This window comes from Tripterygium wilfordii, chromosome 10, assembly GCF_013401445.1.
Source record: "Tripterygium wilfordii isolate XIE 37 chromosome 10, ASM1340144v1, whole genome shotgun sequence".
Taxonomy (NCBI): domain Eukaryota; kingdom Viridiplantae; phylum Streptophyta; class Magnoliopsida; order Celastrales; family Celastraceae; genus Tripterygium; species Tripterygium wilfordii.
Window position 1 is genome coordinate 2,089,265 of NC_052241.1, and position 17,974 is coordinate 2,107,238.

Consider the following 17,974-nt stretch of genomic DNA (forward strand, 5'->3'; position numbering starts at 1 on the left):
GAGTCACGCTTTGAAACGAGGGTGGCACTGTGAGGGGGTTCTACTACATTATTTTATATTACTAAAAAAATATAGATAACAAGCAAGTAGTTATTTTCAAGTATTTTGAAATATTTAAATATCAAAATAATATAGTTTCTTTTTAACTACCAATATAAAAATAATGCGCCACTGGCAATAGCAGGAGTATGAAATGCGCTAATGCCAATAGAGCATTTCATTATTTAATTTTAAAATTAATTTTTTAGATATTATCCATATTTTGAATAAATCATATTGAGAGTGGCTGATAATGCACCACTTTGAATATTATCTACATTATTTTATTATTAATATTATCAACATGTGAATGGTTTTTAACATGATTATTATAATTGTTTAGTTTTAAGCATTCACAAATTGTTATTAACAATTATTTTGATATTTTAGTCTCAATTAATTTTTATATTATTATTAGTTCAATTTCTTTTATATAATTATATAAAACTATTAATTATAAAAATTTACGATAAGATTGATTATTTTACATCATCATCAATATTGATAATTAATTTGGGTTTTTAAGTTTGGCTAATTTTTTTTTTATTTTCTTAACATTTTATTAGAGGATAAATGTTAAAATAATATCATGTTTATGATAAGATAGATTATTTTACTAAATAATAATTGTAATTATAAATATTAAATATCATAAAATATAAAAAGAAATAAGTGATGCGATTGATCAAAATTAAATTAAATTTTTTAATTTTATATAATTGGTAGTTATTTAAAAAATAGTGTTCTAATATAATCTTATCTAATTAAATATTAGATAAAGTCCTAATACTTTAATTATTTATAAAGACTCGGTTGAAATGTCATTCCAGTAAAACATTATGTCATATTGGTAAAAAAAAAACAAAGGTATTTAAATTTTTAACAAAAGTGTTATTACTGAAAAAAAAAAACACTCATTGAACCTACCCGCGGCTTTAACAAGAATAAATGTGTCGTTTAGTTAGCGAAATTCAAGTGTCTAGAAATAAGAGTTTTCCTTTTGTCAATAATTTCTATGATTGGTTGGTAAAATCTTTGATTCCAAGGAAACTTGGATGAAATCCTTTTTTTATTTTAATTAAATACTTATAATGTCATTTTAAAAAACATATAATTTTGACATTATCTCACTATTATGTATTTTAAACATGTTGTTTTCTATATTATTTCATTTCTCATTCATTAGATCGGGATCACATAAAAATGAAAAAAACTATTTTTAATTTAGATATTCAAATTAAAGTGTTATTTTTTAATTTAAATATATCATACAATGTGAAATAATCATAATTTTTATAGTAACCAAATATGAACCAAACAAATAAATGATTAGGAAAAATAGTATAAGATTGTGATCCAAATATTGACAAAGAAACATCCTCTTTCTATTCGATCTTCAAATCCACGAACCAAACGAGCCCTTAACGGGTACTTTGTGAAGAGACGTGCTAATACTCAAAAAGGACAAAAACGGATATTCGAATAAATAAATAAATAACTTATCCTTTTCTGTCTGTAATTGACAATATTACCCTCCGGAGCTGATATATGGACTTGACGCCAATCAGAGACTGGCCAAGACAAGATCTCAATGGCTTCTCTCCCTGCCCAATCGCTTCTCTTCATAAAATTAGCGATTGCGTTCTTCCTAACGTCTTCGTATCAGACCGTTGAGGTCAATGGCAGAGAAAGCGGAGCACAGAGGGAGTTCGATTACTTCAACTTGGCGTTGCAGTGGCCTGGTACTTACTGTCAACGCACCCGCCATTGTTGCTCCCAAAATGCTTGTTGCAGAGGGTAATCTCTTATATATCGATCTCCTTCGCATGGTTTGTGATTTATTCGGCTTTTTAGTTTTTAACTCGCAAACGTCGCTTATAAGAGAATTTGAGAATGTTTTTTTTAACAAATATGTAATTCGTTCGAAGATTAAATTACTGGGAAATCTCAAGCTAGTGGTATAGTTCATGCGTTTTCGTTAGATTGTAATTTTTCGATCTCCTTTGTGTTGGTCGTGATTTATTGGGCTTTAGTTTTTCATTCATAAAAGTCTTGAGAGAATTCGGTAATGTTTGAACAAAAACGAAATCATTCAAAGTTTAACTTGTGAAATCTCAAGCTATTGTAATAAATCATACGTTTTATTTGGATGTGGGGGGTTATCTTAGCTGGAAGAGAAATTAAAACTTCCGATCACTTGATGTTATGGTACCAAATCTGCTACTTCCGTTTTATTTTTAAATCTCCTTTTGATTGTCACTCAAGTGTAAAATTCGTCAAAGCTGCAACTAAAGCACACTCTGCAATTAAAGCCGTTTTGTTTCAATTAGGATTGTGTCTAGCTGCTTGTTAATGTCTTTCGCGGAGAAAAGGAGAATAATATTGTATAAGATTGATGGAAGACTGGGTACTTGCTAGATTCTAGAATCTTAAATATATTTTTTCACTGTTGCTGGGATTGTAGTTGGCTGCCGACAAATTGTTACCAGCTGATTGTATTGCCATATAGCACTTAGCTGTTCATAGTTAAATAATGCATACTTGGCAAATGGTTGGGGATTGAAAGTGAAATAGGCCAAGAAATTGATTATGAAAGAAATATGAAGTTTGTTCCCAGTGTTTCCTTGTACACTTTTCTTTATAATGATGTTTATTCATGGCTGCTTTAATCTTCCTTGTTTTTTCAGGATGTGAAAATTCATTCTGTTAATGTTCTATCTCAAACTTGTCAGTGGAACTCACATTTTTTTTTTAATTTTTTCCCCAGCTCAAATGCGCCAGCTGAATTTACAATCCGTAAGTAAAATTGTGCAATTTTGTTTTTTTTTCCCCGACAAACAGGTTTATAAAAACTCAATATCACTTGACAGCTAGGTTTTCAAGGTTGCTTATGGCTTCCATGGAATCATGGTCAAAACTTGTTTTCTGATTTTGAATCTGCACAAAATAGAATATTCTTTGATATTTTTTCGATAGAACTATTTTTGCTTGACCATCATTTCTGATTTTTTTTTTAATAAAAACTCTCTTTCATTGACTGTTCCAAACTCCCAATAAATATTTAAGTGGAACATGAACTTCTGGGATATGAAGACAGCTCTCTCTCTCACAAACTCTCCACGTAAATAGAATGGGCCCTTATTGTTATATACTTACATATTGCCTAGGCCGGTGTTTGGCTGTTAAGTCAACTTTGTGCTTGTATATCTCTGTACAGTAGCAGACATTGAGAGTACAAAATATCGATTTATTCCCATTATTTTATGACAGATGGACTTTGGCCTGATTACAATGATGGAACTTGGCCTGCCTGTTGCACTCGATCTAATTTTGATGAAAAGGAGGTATACTCTTCATGTTCCTATGTTCTGTCAGAATTTGTGTTTGATTTGTGAATTCAGTTTGGAACTCGGTACGCTCTGAGTTGTGGTATGGGAACGGGGTACGTCACTTGATTAATTTGTGGTACGTTTGGGGGTAGACTTAGTTGGTACGCTAGTTGGGAACGTGGTACGATTTGAAGAGTTATCGGGGTCACTTCTAAATATTGAATGAAATATAAAATTAAATACAACATATTTTACAATCTAAAGTACAAGAAAAAAACAATTTCAATGCTTCTCTATTAATTTTGAAGAAAGGGTAATAAATTTTAATGGGCCTTGTTATTTTTAGGTAAATTTTCTGGGCTTTAATAACCACAAATTTAGGGTTTAGACATTCTTCTTTCTCTGTCCCAACACCGTGAATACTCCTCTCTGGTTTGGGTACTCTTCCATGCCGCGCTTATCTGATTCTGTCCTGAAGTAACTTTTTCTCTCTCATTCATTCTCTCTGGTTTGAGTACTCCTCTCCCATGCCTTCCTCTTCTCTCCAACTCTGTCAGTCTATATGTTATCTTCTACTCCTCTATTCTCACATCTCAATCGATTTTTGGGTCTTTTCATGGCAGAATTTTGGGACACTACTTTGGGCTTCCCAGGTTGCGTTCCTGAGCTTCCCAGGTCGTTATTTTACCCCATTCCGGGATGTTTGTCCCAATTCGGAGTACGAGGGGGGATTGACCGTTCCCGGTAACTATGGTTTTACATGTTCAATGCTGGTGATATTCCTTAGAACTTATTTTACTGGTGTAGGATAAGACCGGTTTAATCATATGTATGCAATTTGAGTATTCTCTATCCCACTTCTAAAGTTGTTGACCCTTAGTATGTAGTAGACCTAGTGTTCATTGAAATTCCTTCATGCCTAATTCTTGATGCTCTGTTTGGCATGTAGATTGCAACATTGCTGGATCCTCTGGAGAAATATTGGCCGTCTTTAAGTTGTGGTTCATCATCAACTTGCCATGGTGGAAAAGGTTCATTTTGGGGACATGAGGTGGTTATTTCTTAAAGAATATATTTGTTACTAACTTTCCTTTCAGTGATGTGCAACTAACAATTGTTCTTCCTTGTTTTTATATGATATGATGGCTGGACGTGAATATGTACTTTGCAGTGGGGTAATTATCTACATCTTTTGCTCTGATATTTGATGATAGCTAGTTTGTCTGCGCTCAATCCCCAACTTAGTCCAAAGGGAACTGCAATATATTATTGAGGATGTAGAAGCCTGCTGTCCATAGTTGCTGCATAATTTGCAGCTTCAGGCAGCACATGCTTTGTTTGCTTATGATGTTCTACGATTGCCACACCACACATTATCTTAGACCAAGGATAGATTCTCTTTAATCCATATTAAAATGCATGAACATGTTTTCCTAATAGAAAATCTGAAATGTTTCAATCCTCTCAGAATAATATTCCTTTTAGCATAAGAGAGAAAGATTGCATGCATTAAACCCTTTTTGTCGGTGGCACACATCCTTTTGCACCATTTCGTCTGGTAATGGGAATATCAACCAGTGATTATATTGAATTTCATTGCATGAGCTGTTGTACACTGAGTAATTAATAGGTAACTCTCAAAAGGCATGTTATCTACTTGCATAGAAGATGGCATATGTTTGGTTTCTTTTCTGTTTTAGTCGTGCTATTACTTAATTCTGGCCGTGATACTCTCAGAGAAGCACGGGACTTGTTCTTCTCCAGTTGTTCGGGACGAATACAGCTACTTCCTTACAACTCTCAATGTCTACTTTAAATATAATGTCACAGTAAGTCTCTGGTCAGTTACAGATTCCACTGAATAGTTGTACTTATGTTTCCAATTATGCCTTCCGTACTCAACCAATATGTATTGTAGCATAGTCATACAGTGATTTCAGCATCCTCATCAAACTCATCTAAGGATGACACTTCGGCGGCATATTGATTTTCTTTTCAAAAAAACCCTCCTTTTGAAGGTAGAGAGAGGAGAATGGGGTTGATTAGGTTCAATCTGTTTCTCTCTCTCCTTTCTCTACTGAATTTTCCCTTTCCCGAGAGACCCATGAGAAAATGAAGAGGACACGTTAATTTTTCGTAGATTTCTTTTGGAAGTGTTTTTAAAAAGAAAATCAATAGGGATGTCAGCACACGTTTCTTTAGTTTTTTTTAAAAAATATATTAAGAAAATAAACTGGACACATGTCGGCCAGCTAGCGAGCCATGTGTTGGCAAGCCAGCTTGCCTCACGCAGTTTATATATATTATTATATACATCCTCCATATAACTTGATTCCATCATCTTGTTTGCTCATATGTTTTGGAATATTCTTGTATTTATGAATTGCTTCGGTCATCTTTGTTTACTTTTATACACATTGAAATCCTTCTCTTGGTACAAATGATCAATTGACTGCAGAAAGTCCTGAGTGAAGCAGGATATGTTCCTTCTAATACTGAAAAATATCCTCTTGGAGGCATAGTGACTGCTATCCAGAATGCTTTTCATACTACTCCATCAATTGTCTGCTCAAGTGGTGCTGTGGAGGAATTGCATTTGTGCTTTTATAAGGATTTCAAGGTTAGTGCTGCTTGATATGATCTTACATGTTTCATAACTAAATTCGAAATGGACGATAGTAGAGGACATTGTCAGACTTTATGTAGAGTGAGGAGTCAGGACATAATATATTCATGGTCTGATGACAGATGGTAACAGTTTGCTGTTCTAAATCATATAATTTCTGATCTTTGCCACTTGCCTGCTCAGTTTATTGTTCTCTCTCCCTCCCTCTCTCTCTCTCTACTTGAGAAAATTTTTATTGTATTTTTCTTACAAACTGAAAGAATGTAATCATGTTGGATGATTGATCTTATTTGGTAAAGCTGTTTGGAGAAAAACTCCTTGATCTAACATCTTTATGTGATTCTTTTCTGTAGAACCACTTTTCCTTTTATGCCTTTTTTTTTTCCATTTAAAAAATTGATGGTTATATTGTTACCGCAGCCTCGGGACTGTGCAACTAGGTTGAGCATTCATGCTGATATGGATTTCTCTAGAAGCTCCTGTCCCAAGTATGTCAGCTTGCCAGCATATGTGTCATTGGGTAAGTTTATTGTCTCCAAGCCATTGATTTCTGTTCTCTATAGACAAAATGCATAGAACTTTGTTTTTCTTTATAGCCCTTGCCTCCTCTACCCTGGAGTAGTGGCTTGGACAATTGTTGAGCACAGCAGTTCTAAACACTCATTGCAGTACCTGTTATGGTGCATGTGAGCCAGGTGTTGGCCATTTATTAAGACATGTTCATAAGAAACTGATATTATCATATAAGTGTCTTTCTAATATGAATATGGTAGTGGGGAACTGGTTGGAGGATATTTCAAAAAGCACTGGGTTGTTGACTGATGAGATAAACTATAGATTCAGGTTCCTGTACGACCAGGAAGTCGTCAGAGGATTTTGTGCCAACTTTTTGATCTTTTCTCATCTTTTCCTTTTCATTTTATGCTTACCTAAATTTCCTTTGCAGCTCCAAAGATCATGGTCAACCTTTTGTCCTTTTCTTTCTGAGATTTCAGGAACAACTCTGCCACATAGTTTCTTGTTAGTTTTCATTGCAATGAATTTGACGATGATGGTTTTTCTTCTTGCATGACTCAAAGCTAGATATCCTTGTTTTTGTCTGGGTGTTGGAGCGCCTGTTTTTAAATCATTCCATCATCTAATTGTGTTTGAAGCTTCAGCTGCCTTATTTTCCTATACAAAATCTCCAAACCACTTGCTAGTTATTTTCAAATTCATCTTCAACTTGTGACTGGAATTGTATTTTTGAGATTGCGACTACATTGTTATCAGATGAACCTTTCATCTGGCAGCTGTGCAATTTCTTTCCTTCTTGGCAATTTTATATTAGAAAAAGAGTCAACAAGTAGGACTAGAATTCGGCTATGCGAAAGAAATGAAGTGAACATTTGCATTTCTTAAGATTTTTAGCCCTTATTTTCTGTGGAGTTGACTACGAGAAAACAAAATGATCAAGGGTATCATTTCTAGTAGCAGGATGAATTACTTGGCGCCCTTTGGTTTATGAAAAAAAAGTTGGATGCCGCTTAGGAGTTGGCCTTTACCAAGTAATTTTTACTCACGAAAATAGAACGAGCTTCTAGCAAATAATCTTTTTGTCATGGATTATATCGACAGTTATCTTAAGAAATTTTCATTTTTGCAAGGATTATGATTTTATTAGGGATTTACCAATAGTATAACTTGTATGGTACATGTGATGGTATCGTTTTCCGGATCCAGTTTTATAAAAAGTGCAGCAAATTGCGAAACGTAATTCTGAATGTGTTCTTATTTCTTAACAAAGTTTGACACTAGTTAAAGATAGACCAGTGATTCTTTCTGTTATCTATTAGACAACTTTGTGCTTGATGTCATATTTGTTGTCTTGTAATCCTGATATTGTGGGATCAAACAACATGGTACCTCCTACTAATCGGTGGAAATCTTTGATTTAGGGTTCATTCTTGAGATTTGTATTGATTTTACATTTTCTTTTATTTTCCATAATGCAGGAGGTGAGAATGCCACAAACTTTGATCTCGCGGATGCCTGATGGAGATGCCCCATAAACTTTGATCCTATGGATGCCTGATGAAGAGGCTTTCGGATGTTTAACTCGTGTAGTTTACCTGTATTATGCAATCGATACACAAAAGTTACTCAATTTATATGTTATGACTGGAATATATTGCAAATCTTTTCCGGAGAAAAAATGATTTATGTGCATATAATCTGTCTTCCTGCAAAATATTTTTTTGTCCTTGAACTATCACGATTTTGTCGTTTTTATCTATAGGGTTTCATTTAAGTACTCTATTATGCCCCGAGTCAAATGTCCGGTGAGAAGTCTCAACTTAGTACTACCCACTAGGCTCGACCCTTTCCTCGATTATACCCTTAAACTTTCGACTCACTCGTTTTTATCTTTAAGGTTTCATTTAAAAGTACCCTATTATGTCCCAGCATAATGGCTAGTTGGTGGTGTTTCCAGAGTAGAGATTCAGATTTCACAAAATCAACACCACAAACTTTTTCGAGTCCCTTGGATGCAGATTTAGCATCAAAAAGACCAAACAACATCTAAATAACCTTCCCCATATCCAAGATGTTATCAGAATTCTCAGTACACGGCCTGATTGTTTTTCTGCTGATATTCTGTCCGTGTTTAACAAACTTGCAGAGCCAAACCTGCAAATATAAAACACTACAGTAAAGGATGCAATTGGCTCATAGATACTCAGATACCCGCTGTTTAAGAGATGGACACATGCTTACATCTAGACAGTCATTGTAAAGGGAGAAAATAATGCCTGCTTCATGTCGTTCCACCACGCAGAACGCACGCATAAACCAGCATCATAAAACCCTTGATAAAAACCATAATTTATTTCTCAACACCGCCACTTGCTTCAATTGCAATGCTCACATATCCATTGCTCAATACACATGAGACAATATATGTGAATAGAAAGAAAAAAAATTTATTCATGAGAACTTAGATTGAAGTCATATTGCACGCAAACCATTCCACACGACGAGATTCGACTATCACATTTTCCTAATAAGCTCATTTCAAGTAAACAACACTTGTACTCCAACTCCTCCAACCCGCAGAGGCACGTATAGAATTTCCCATCTGAATTTAATCCATCAAACGATCTAAATTTCTGGTTGATTTCTCTGAAGCCTGACAAAAACTGGGAAATATTTCAATCTAAGACAGCACTGATATTCTTACTGCTGCCTCCCCCAGACATCATCCCATGGACCATTTGGGGCAGCCTTAGGCCCCTCAATGTAGTTCTTATTTCCACGAGGGTTGTGAGGTACTGGGAGTCCATCAGGTCCCTGTCCAGGAACCATCTTCGGCTTTGTTCTGATTCCCAACAGTCTGAGAACAAACCTAGCCAACTCTCCATACAAAACACCTGAGCGGTCAAAAAGCTGCAACGATAATATCTAGCGTCATTATGTGCCAAATTAAGGCTTAAGATCAACAAACAAACACCAAATCCAACTTCAGCCACTAACTATACATAATTGAACTATGTAACAAGGGAAGATGGACAATAAACTTTGATGAAGCAGTACCTGAAGGAGCGCAGACATAAACATGTGGAATGCCTGGGCATTCTGGTCTATCAGCATTGATATCCGGCCAAAAACGGTCACAACTCCTTGCATCTATCATCATCACAGAAATTTAGTAAAGTAATAATATGATATCAAAAAGACATATCACACTTGAGCCATAGGTAATGATCCACTTCAGCAGTGGTAAACTAATTTCAGATTAGCACAAGTGCAATGTCTTGTACAATTTTAATTAGTGTGTTTCACCCAAGATACAAGGTTATGGTCAAGTTGTTAGGACATAATATGGACATTTTGAAACAAAACATCTACCCATAAAAGAAAAATATCAGAACATTTCATCATGCTCTTCTACACCAATTCCATTCCTACCCATCTTTTGCATAAATTTCTCCCCCTCAGATCTGCAATGACTCAACCTTATCCAGTGAGTTTGAAAACATTTATGGCCATATAATGAAGGAAGCTGAGCTAATACAAAAATCAGGTGAAAGGTGAAGTGCATTCCCTATATATTGAAAATCTGCCCATACATGACATGAGACTACTGCCATTTGAAAACATCAGTCCCTTTGTAATTGAAAGATGCCAACTATCAGAATCAATTCCCTTCCCTAAGACCACACATCAATAAATAAAGTTGAAGTATTAACTCTTATTTTCCATTCCAAAATAATTTTGAAGGATTAACTCGGGAAGTAATACTTGAGCATCCCAAACAAGTAAAGGCTTTCCTCCTTCATTGAGCCCCAAGATGGAAGAAATGAAAAATAAATAAATAAACATCCTCACCATTCTAAGGAACGAAATCCAAAAGCCCGGCGGTGATGGTGGAGCACCAAATGGATTGTTAGGATCCTGCTCACCATATGGACCCATTCCCATTCCTCCCATGCCATAACCACCCATTTGGCCCCCTAAACCACCACCATACATCCCCCCGCCGTACATTCCAGAGCCTCCATACATCCCTCCATAACCTCCTCTATACATGCTATTCCCGTATAGTCCACCACCATAAGTGCTTCCATATCCACCATTACCATATGATGCGCCATACATTCCCGATCCATAACCAGAATTATAATTTAGACCAGAACCATAACCTGCATTGGATGGGCAATCAATATACTACTTATAAGTAAAAATTTAGACAGTTCGAATTGATCAATAGAATCATCGATTTCACCAACCCCATCCAGACAAAGAGTGAAAGATCCGGTTTCTTTTCTCTTTAAACAGTAAAGGGCAGGGAGAGAGATCAACAAATACCTCCATAACTACTACCATAGTTCTGCTGCTGATCCCATGGCCTAGTGGGCACAGGCCTACTAAGAGCATTCATGTTTGCAGCTGTGTTAGTTGGAGGAACAATTTCACCGGGTCTTGCTGTCCCAGATGCCTCAACCACATCACTAGTGCTGCCTGGTGATGGTGGTTTAAAAGGGCCAGAACCAGAAGAGGTGCCTGCCTGTTCCCAAGGTTTTGGTGGTGGGTTACCAGCTGTATTAGAAGTATAAGTCAGTTACAGAATACAAACTGCAAAAAAAAAAAAGTTAGTAACAACACGACATAACATAAACATTGTTAACAGGTAAACAACACCCATGCACAAGGCTCCCGTAGTGGGAAGGTCAATGACAAGTAGAATGTACACAGACCTTACCCCCACATAATATATGAAGAGACTGTTTCAAGAAATGAACTTGTGACCTATAAGTTGCACCCCTGCAACCCTACCACTGGCCACATAGCATAAACATCGCAACGGAAGAAACGATACAAACTGAGAATGATGCAAGGAAACTATTATATGGCTATGAGATTCATAAGAACTCCTCTCCAACTGTCCACGTGTATGTACAACATGTCACAAGCCCAAGCAAAAAAACTAGAGAATATTTCCCTGATGTTTCATTCTTAATTTACAAGTGAAACACTATGTCTGGTTCCTTAGAACAAAATAATCATATAAGAAGCTCTTCGCTAAGGTTGACGCATGTTGGTCATCCATAATACTGCAAATGCGAAGATAAACCCATTGGTGAGCTTTTGGATAGATGCTTTTCTATGAAATCTAGAATGTTGACAAACATAACTGCTTTATCATATGATCGCAAGAAATACTAAAATGCTTTACAACATATTCATCTTGTATGACTCCTAACGCCCAATCTGGTCTTCACCAAACAAATAAATTACCATTCTCCTCTGCCCACCTCTTGAAACAAAATCTCGATCCACTCAAAAAACACAAATATACAATAATTTGTCAATCACAGAAGATAAGATTGATCAATTGAAAGAATTAGAAAGAAGGAAAGCCAGAATAACCTAGATACAAGGTCGAACAATTTAACATATTTCATTCTCCCAAAGTCGGAAAACCCTAAACCAACACAAATCCTGGCAAGCCATCAAAACCATAGAATTTTCTCGTTCTCTCAAATTTTAGCAGAACACATCACCACGCAAAAATTGAATCTTCTCATCATGACAAATCAATCTAGGAACCAACAATCACCAGATGCAGAGAAATCTGATAGGAACTAACTATATGTAACATAAATTAAAATCGAATAAAAGCGATAAATCAACAAATAAATCCTTGAAAAATCGATGGATTTCAAGAAAGAAATTTTTTTTAAAAAAAAGCACAAACCTCCTGATTGGGAATTGGACTCCATGGTCGATGAATTGAGCACTGCGTTATCTCTGCGCCCACCGAAGAGGGAGAGAGGAAGCGAAGGTTACCACCGTCAAGTCGTTAATTATACCTCTTTATCTCTCTTTGTGATCCGTTCGATTGTAGCCATCATCTCTTTTGACGCGTTGACATTGGAGTGACGGGTGCCTGTTGTAATTTTTGTTACAACAGGGCTCGCTGTAATACAATTTTAAAATAACAAAAATTTTACTTTAATTTTAAAAATAATAAATGTGTAGTAGTGATCAGAAGTTTCGAACTAACCTGAACAATAATTTTTTTTCAAAACAAATATTATATATCCATCATGAAAAGTATATTAACAATTTTAGATCACGGATATAAATTAAAAAATTCTTTGACTCGATTGCGATGAATTGTTTTGAACAAAAAATGTAATTAGATTCATTAGACCGAATACTACACATTTATAATTTTTAAAAATAAAATAAAAAAATTTGATGCTCCAAAAAAATAGCTACAACTATAGCAGACTCTTGACATCCTTGACATTGATATTCTTATCTTCAAAGAAGGTCCGCTGGAGTGAGAACTAATTTAAAAAAAAAATGTTTTCCCTATTTTTCTTTTTTTTTCCTAATATTTTATCTTCTTGAATAAAATTCACTTTCGAAGAAGTTCTTTTTTTGGTGTGATCGAAGAACCATCCGGTCCACCCCTCAATATATTACATGTGTAAATGATCGGTTACGGTCCATCGTTCTGTTCGATTATTCGGCTGATTTTCTAACAGCTCTACAATAATTGATTGGGGTGGAGGTAAATATAAATATGTGAATGTATTTTTTTATTTTATATTGGATCATTTACTTTTTGTTGGAAATGCGACCAATTGTATATGATCCATCAGCCTCAACTACTATTGGTGGACTGCACTTTCAAGTCGTGGAATCGTGCACACGGAATTGCCACCACCAGAGAGAATGGTCCCTCAACAGCTCCACTCGTGAAAAGATGGAGATTTGTAACAGTTTTTCATTTCCTTTTATATTTACCATATCCATTTAATTAAATATTTATTATTTTTTTATTATTATTATTGGACTTGAAAGTCGAGAGAGGAGGGGGCGAGCTTTTGCCTTGTTTTGTTTCCGCCCATGGCTGCCAGCGCGAATCCGACAGGGAACAATCAGGACGGTTCGTCTTCTTCTGGCCAGAAGATACCTTCGGCGGGGACGAATGGTGTTCCGGACAACAACAACGTGGGGAATAGCGTTGTGGATAATTCGCAGACGCAGGCGGCGTTGAGGCACAATTCTGGAATCGCATCAGAGTGGACTTCCGATGAACAGTCAGCTCTCGAGGATTTGCTCGCCAAGTATGTGCTACGAATTTACGTTTGTTTACTCTGTCATTTGAGATTCATCCGAACAAGGATCTTTTACTTTGTCAGCTTTAGTTTTGTTACATCATACAAATTCAAGCATCTTTGACGGATTTGCTCGTTTTCAGAGCACCAAATCCTGCTATAAGGATGACTGTTTTCGATCGAAAGCTATTGAAATTTCCGTTTTTGTTTCATTATAAGAAGATTTTCTTACAATTGGAACACCCGAAACAGGGTTTATGCGCGCATACATGCCAATTAGCATCACGGCATCTCTCTCCGTGGCTTTTTTTATCTGTTAATACAAATATCGTCCTTTCTGATTGTTTTTTACTTTCAGAGTTTCAGTGGTACCAGGAGTTATTTACTTGTCAGTGGTAGGTCACGGTGTTGTTAGTGTTCCACCTTGTGCACGACTCTCTGTTGCTTTTGGGTTATTAGATGTTTGACCTTGCTGATAAAGATCTTTGTGGCATTGGAAAATCATTAAGGAGTTAGGGCATACTGCTTCTTTGATTGTTTGGTTTCTGTGTGATTCGGGAGTGCTCCTTTTGTTTGGAGTGGCTGTTTCCTTTTTTTGCATTTTAGTAATTCACAAAGCCTTTTAAATCTCTTCCAGGTATGCTTCCGAATCAAACATTGTTCGATATGCTAAGATTGCAGTGCAGTTGAAGGACAAAACAGTTCGAGATGTGGCACTGCGTTGCAGATGGATGACTGTAAGTTTCCTGTTATTGCTAACTAATTCTTATTGTTTTAAGATGTACGAGAGAGTTGTGATGATAGCTTCAGGATGCATTTATGCATTACCTGGGCAAACTAATATATCAACTGTATGTTATGGTCTCACTATTTCATTTTTACCTTTCCAGAAAAAGGAAAATAGCAAAAGAAGGAAAGAGGACCATAACTCGGCAAGGAAAAGTAAAGATAGAAAGGTATTAATTAATTTTCCATGTGATTTATTATGCACCTGTGCATGCATTTTGATGATAAATAACCTTTTTAGATACTTGTACTACCTAATGTAGTTCTCTCTCTCTCTCGTATACATGCGCACACGCATATGTGAACCTGTGAGCCAGTGCACACATCTAACCCATTTTCTATACACCCTAAACATGTTTAGTTGTAAAAAAACATCTATGAATTCCTGTTTCTGTGAAATATCATATTAATAAGGGAGCTAGCGCGTGGCACTTTAACTTTGACACCTAGATAAAACATTGATTAATGCACTGAGAAGTACTTAATTCTGAGTTCTCTTCTCGTAAGTACTTTCCACAATCATTTTCTAGAACATTAGTTTTTTTGGGGGGAAAGAAAGAATAAAGCTATTGCAGCGTTATTTTTTACTGCATGAGAAGTACTTAATTCTGAGAACTACTGTTTTCTTAGCCAGTATAATTCAGATGTCACATAAAAAGAGTTCTATAATCGTGCACGAGGACAGAACTGACTAGTATTACGACTGATGCAAATTGACAGGCTGACAAATTTTGGGTCTTAGTTTTTAAGTTGCTTTCCTTCTTCTTACACCCTTTAACTTTGAAACTTGATGGTTATTTTTCCAGTCAAGCTTCTTCATATTCTATTTCTATTTTCATGAATGCTCAAAAACTTCAAATACGCTGCACATTTGTGTATAGGAAAGGGCTACAGATTCTTCTGCAAAGTCGTCATCTCATTTGACAGCTCGTCCCAATGGTCCTTCTTATGCTCCACCAATGATTCCTTTGGACAACGATGATGGGATCCCATATGAAGGTGGGTGTACATACTTTCTTATTATCTGAAATAAGCAAGAAATTGGTGAATGGTAAGTTAGTATAGTTTTTTGTATGGACAATTTAATATAATCAATCGATGTGCATTTTCGTCTATTAGATTACCTGAGGCACAGAATTCAGTGGAACTTGCAGGTTTGTTCTTTAAAGGAACCTCATAGATTTAGTTGTGTGGTGTTCTATATCTGTGATAGATCCCACATTGGAAAACTTAAGGGAGGAGCGGCAATAGATAAGGAGAACTCACAATCTAACACATTAAGACCGGTTCTCTGGGCGTAAGCGATGACATTGGACCTGGAGGAACAAACCCGTGAGAGCTTCGGCCCAGAGCGGACAATATCTTAATGTGTTTGGGCTTGTGGGCGTTGCAAGTCTATCCAGAGTCCAACCCAATTTATCTAAAGACCAAAGGTCCAATCTGGCCTGGCACTCTAGTGGACATTGCAGTACACATCTAATGTGCTGCATTGTGGTTGTCATAGGCCAGCTTTCTCACAGAGCCTGTGCTAATAAGTTGTTATGTACTATTGGGGGTATGTTAGCCTAACCGGGCCCAATGCTTGTGCGCATCTTGATAGCAGACACTTTTCTGGAGGTTGCTGATCTTAGTGTTACCTTTGATTAAACATGTTCAATGATAGGGGTTTTTGATAGAGCTGATGCGATGCTCCATTTGGCGACAGTGGGCAATGCCTCACATTTTTTTGGGCTGGTTGTTATGCTGTTCTTCACTTTGGCGAATTTAATGTTCTAAATAATAAGATGGGGGAAAACTATTTAAGACATTGGTTTGGGCATGTACAACGTGGAGATTGTGGTGCAGGGGTGAGAAGAATTGAGAAAATTTTAATTGGGTGAAAGGAAAAATTGAGTGAGACTTAAAAAGAGATGAATAAAAGTAGTATGTATACGGGCTTTAGGATTAGTGGAGAGTGTAACTCTAGATAGGAATGAATAGGGGTGGAAGTTCAGTGGTTCGGTTTTAGCAAAACCGAAAATTTTCGGTCCCATTTTTAAGCAAACCGAACCAGACCATTTAACTAATATAAACCAAACCGATCTGAATATTTCAGTTTCGGTTTAAACCGGAAACCTGCAATTGTTCAATCCAGTTATAAATACCTATTGAAAGTGAACCTGTTTCTGTCAAATGAAATGGCCAAATCAAATGCAAGTTACCAGCCAATCTGCCAATGCATGCAAAGTGTCCAAAACATTGAATTTGGTCGTCACTATTTTAAACTGTTCTGTATCTACCATAAAATTGGCAAGTTTCATTCATACGTAATTTTGTTCCCTCTACTGTTAATTTGACTTACACATGATTGTTGTCATCTGCAGCCATTGGTGGTGTGACTGGAGAGCTTCTTGAGCAAAACTCTCAATTCTTGAATCAAATTTCTGCAAATTTTTCCTCTTTTCAGGTGAAGTATAAAGTTATTGCTGATTCTTACTGGTTATGACACCACAAACTTTGTTCTCTATAATTTCATCCATTTGTGCTCTAAATATTAGTTGCGATGATATTGGCTGATAGTATCAAAATTAAATTGTCTCCAATTTATTTCATGCAGATACATGATAACATCAATCTCTTAAGCAGAACTCGGGAAAACATTCTTGCAATCATGAACGAGTATGTTGTTTTCTCTGTTGGTGATTGATTTTTTTGAATAAGGTGGCATAGTAGTCCTCTAAATAGGAAAATGGTGGAAGACTTGTGTGTATGGGTAAACATGAGGCAGGTTTCATTTGGCAACAGATTCTGTAGCCGGCTCTCTTAGCTCAAAATTTGCTGCCAACTAATTGCGTTGATATTTCATGAAAAGGGAAACTGCAATGTCATGTACTTATGAAGCTTCATTACGAGATTAGAATAATTTTATGGACCTTCTGCACGTGTGACCTCACATTTTAGTTTGTTCTTTATTGCTTGTAACAAAATCTAATTTTTAATGAATTCTGCAGCTTGAATGACATGCCAGAGGTAATGAAGCAGATGCCACCACTTCCAGTGAAGTTAAATGAGGAGCTTGCAAATTCCATCCTTCCCCGTTGATCCCATCAACAAAATTATGAATCAGCCAATCGGGGTTTATGATGATGCTCTTGACCATACCCCTGAAGCTGGGATCTCTGAATTCAAATCCAGATTCAAGTTCTTTCATCTAATTCTAAAGAATTATTTTTTCTCATGTTTAGTGTCTACTTGGTTGTAGGAGAGAAAGGAATTTTTTTTATGTCTCTTTTGGTTTATTCATATAGGAACTAGTTTGTGTATCCTGTAAATATTTACTTATTTAGTTGCTTGTAAAGGAGAGTTCAATGAAAGTCCCATATTTTCTTCTCGCTTCACTCTGATTTGTAAAAAAAAAATTACTCTGATTTACCAATTTGGTTATTAAGGCATTTGCAACTCAATTTTCAAAAAGGCTGCAATGTAACTGTAACCAACACCAAACTATGGAAAGAGTTGAGCAATTTCAAGTCATCAAATGAGATCATTTTATTCCATCAATCTCTAGACCAACCCCCTTTCCTTCATGGTATTTGCAGCAG

General features: G+C 36.0%; 3 protein-coding genes across 3 annotated transcripts; 2 read left to right on the forward strand and 1 right to left on the reverse strand.

Annotated features, from left to right (window-relative positions):
* Positions 1-1,598: 1,598 nt before the first annotated feature.
* Positions 1,599-8,207, forward strand: LOC120007882 (ribonuclease 2-like). The gene is made up of 9 exons (XM_038858355.1): positions 1,599-1,836; positions 2,807-2,835; positions 3,310-3,383; positions 4,318-4,419; positions 4,540-4,543; positions 5,106-5,197; positions 5,827-5,988; positions 6,415-6,514; positions 7,989-8,207. The coding sequence occupies exons 1-9, from the start codon at positions 1,631-1,633 to the stop codon at positions 8,027-8,029; spliced, it is 810 nt and encodes a 269-aa protein (XP_038714283.1). The 5' UTR covers positions 1,599-1,630; the 3' UTR covers positions 8,030-8,207.
* A 628-nt stretch (positions 8,208-8,835) lies between these two features.
* On the reverse strand, positions 8,836-12,390 carry LOC120007729 (peroxisomal membrane protein 13-like). Its single transcript, XM_038858129.1, has 5 exons — positions 12,233-12,390; positions 10,843-11,073; positions 10,363-10,676; positions 9,568-9,660; positions 8,836-9,420 (listed from the first exon to the last, which is right to left on the reverse strand). The coding sequence occupies exons 1-5, from the start codon at positions 12,255-12,257 to the stop codon at positions 9,211-9,213; spliced, it is 873 nt and encodes a 290-aa protein (XP_038714057.1). The 5' UTR covers positions 12,258-12,390; the 3' UTR covers positions 8,836-9,210.
* A 946-nt stretch (positions 12,391-13,336) lies between these two features.
* On the forward strand, positions 13,337-17,770 carry LOC120007069. Its single transcript, XM_038857235.1, has 7 exons — positions 13,337-13,616; positions 14,245-14,344; positions 14,498-14,563; positions 15,275-15,392; positions 16,757-16,839; positions 16,990-17,051; positions 17,384-17,770. The coding sequence occupies exons 1-7, from the start codon at positions 13,396-13,398 to the stop codon at positions 17,472-17,474; spliced, it is 741 nt and encodes a 246-aa protein (XP_038713163.1). The 5' UTR covers positions 13,337-13,395; the 3' UTR covers positions 17,475-17,770.
* The last annotated feature ends 204 nt before the right edge of the window (positions 17,771-17,974 follow it).